This window comes from Arachis ipaensis, chromosome B7 (genome assembly GCF_059453495.1).
Source record: "Arachis ipaensis isolate K30076 ecotype BB chromosome B7, ASM5945349v1, whole genome shotgun sequence".
Classification (NCBI taxonomy): Eukaryota; Viridiplantae; Streptophyta; class Magnoliopsida; order Fabales; family Fabaceae; genus Arachis; species Arachis ipaensis.
In genome coordinates, this window is record NC_142442.1 from 19,905,073 (window position 1) to 19,908,177 (window position 3,105).

The 3,105-nt window shown below is 44.4% G+C and overlaps 1 protein-coding gene across 1 annotated transcript; it reads left to right on the forward strand.

Annotated features, from left to right (window-relative positions):
* Positions 1-3,105, forward strand: LOC107609250 (root phototropism protein 2). Its single transcript, XM_016311136.3, has 4 exons — positions 1-465; positions 564-633; positions 834-1,973; positions 2,118-3,105. The coding sequence occupies exons 1-4, from the start codon at positions 407-409 to the stop codon at positions 2,622-2,624; spliced, it is 1,776 nt and encodes a 591-aa protein (XP_016166622.1). The 5' UTR covers positions 1-406; the 3' UTR covers positions 2,625-3,105.

The window sequence follows — 3,105 nt, forward strand, 5'->3', positions numbered from 1 at the left end:
GTGTGGCAAAGGCAGTCAATGGGAAAAATGTCAAAATTGAACTTGAACAAGTTCATTCCCACTTGTCCGCAAGCTGCTAAAGCAATATGTAGGGCAGGAAAAAAGAACTGGCATAGAACACATTAAGGAAATAAGGAATAATCACTTAACAGAAAAAGTTAAAACAAGTTAGATAACACAACTCCTCTTTTATGAGAAGAAAACATCATAGACAATGACCATAGTGACAAGCTCATGGCATGAGGATAAAATCATAATAATGAAGTAAAGCTACAGGATCATCCACAATCTCCTTTATATTAATAGCCAGACCCCCACCCTCTAACCCACTACTGTTTCTCTCTCTCTCGCTCTCGCTCTCTCTCTCTCTCTAAGCAGAAAACCAGGCTATATATACACCATCTTCATGGCGGCCTCAAACCTCAATAGAAGACAATCCCTTGCCATGGAGAGAACTGGGCAATGGTAACGGACTCCACTACATCTCCATTTTCAAATTGTTCCACAATTAATTAATAATATCATAATCTAATGTTACCACAAATTCATTTTAATTATTGCAGGATATTTTCTCAAGAAATCCCCAGTGATGTTATAGTTGAAGTTGGAGAAGCCAGTTATTCTCTTCATAAGGTACCAAAATTTGGATTCAAATGAAGAACCAGAGTTTGAGTTGCTAACAACCATGGTTTTGGAGTTTTCTAAGCACAAAGCCATGCATGACATACAAATATTGTTGTTATAATAATCGTGTGTTATATGATGATGTTGTTCATGTGAAAATGAATTGAATTATGGTTTTGATTAATTGAAATTGTAATAACGTATTACAGTTCATGCTGGTGGCGAAGAGCAACTACCTCAGAAAGCTGATAATTGAAGCACAGGAAAGTGACCTTACCAAAATTGATCTCTCAGATATTCCCGGAGGCTCCGAGATTTTCGAGAAGGCGGCGAAGTTCTGCTACGGCGTCAACTTTGAGATAACCGTTTATAACGTCGCCGCCCTCCGCTGCGCCGCCGAGTTTCTTCAGATGACTGATGACTACTGCGATGGCAACCTCGCCGGCAGGACAGAGGACTTCCTTACTCAAGTTGGACTATCTAATTTCTCCGCCGCCGTTGCCGTACTCAAATCGTGCCAGCAGCTCCTCCCCTTTGCTGACGAAATCAAACTCCGGAGCCGCTGCATCGACGCTGTAAGCTCCAAGGCCTGCAGCGAGGCAAGTTTTCCATGCCGATCGCCACCAAACTGGTGGACGGAGGAGCTTGCGGGACTCGACGTGGATTCATTTGGAAAAGTCATCGCCGCCATGAAGCAGCGTGGCGCCAAGACCCTCACCGTCGCCGGTGCGTTGATAACCTACACAGAACGCGCCCTCCGGGAGCTAGTCCGCGACCAGACCGGCGGACGAAGTGGCGGGGCAGGAGTCCAGTTGTCTGATCCCGGCGATTCTTCAGATTCCGATTCTAGTTCCAATTCGAGGACCGAGCAGCGCGAGATTCTCCAATCCATTGTCTCTCTCTTCCCTTCCGAGAAAGCAGCTTTTCCAATCAACTTCCTCTGCTGCCTCCTCCGTTGTGCAATCTACCTCTCCGCCTCAAGCTCCTGCAAGCGCGAGCTTGAGAAGCGGATCTCGGAGATCCTAGAGCACGTGACTGTCGACGACCTCCTCGTGCTCTCGTTCACCTACGATGGCGAGAGGCTTCTCGATCTGGACAGCGTTCGAAGGATAATATCTGGATTCGTGGAGAAGGAGAAGAGCGAGTCGGTGTTCAGTGCCGGTACATTCCGAGAAGACTTCTCTGCCGCGATGCACCGCGTGGCCAAAACCATCGACGTCTACCTCGCCGAAATCGCCGCGTACGGCGATCTCACCATCTCCAAGTTCAACGGCATCGCGGTTCTCATCCCCAAAAACGCGAGAAAAGTCGATGATGACATTTACCGCGCCGTGGATATCTACCTCAAGGTACATAATAAGCTTCAGATCCTAAACGGCACCGTTAGAACTTAATTAACTACCCTAAATAATAGTGTAATTAAATAACAAACAATAGTAACAGTTTAACTAACTGAATAACCGTTTACTCCACGCGCGTTGTTGGTGTTACAGGTGCATCCGAACCTGGATGAGATTGAAAGGGAGAAAGTGTGTAGTGTGATGGATCCACTGAAGCTGTCATACGAAGCACGCGTGCACGCGTCGCAGAACAAGCGTTTGCCGGTACAGATTGTTCTCCACGCGCTCTACTACGACCAGTTGAAGATAAGAAGTGGCGCAGAGGAGGATCGGAAATCATCCCCGAAAACTGCTTCAGTAACGGCAGCGACGACGAGGAACCAGCAGCTGCATACTGACGTGTCACTTGTGAGGGAGAACGAGGAGTTGCGATCGGAGCTGATGAAGATGAAGATGTACATTTCAGATATGCAGAAGAATGGGCCGGGAACGACATCTTCTGAGCCTGGGCCCACGAAGAAGCCCACGTTCTTCTCAGCTATGTCGAAGAAACTGGGCAAGTTGAATCCGTTTAAGCAGGGCTCTAAGGACACGTCACACATTGAAGATATGTCTGTTGACTTATCCAAGCCCAGAAGACGAAGGTTCTCTGTTTCGTAAACTTTTTTTTCTTGTAATTTTGTGCGATGTGTGTATTTTAGGTTAATTTGATTGTAATATCTGTTTGTAAAATAATTTACGTATAGAATTTGATTTGTTTTTGTGGATGGAAATTTTCTTTGATCTGTGCTTAGTAGTACTATGTGATTGTACTCTGTACTTAATGCCCTCTTTATTATTAAGGTATACTAAGCAAATCCCCTGTAATTGAAAAAATCTTCCATGAAAGTCATAACAACTTTTCTGGTCGGATAAGAAAAAAGCCAGTGGCTTCATGTGTTTTATGTTAGGCAACTAAGTATTCAACCTACAAATTACTTCACATTAGCAAAATCTGACAAAATGGTCAACGTAGTTGGATTATGTAATAATCCTAAACTTGTTCCAAAATATGTACCAGTTTCAAGTTTCAATATCAGAAAATATTAGCAAAGCACATTTGAGAATAAAAGGATGGTCAAATAAATAATTAAAGCAAGCA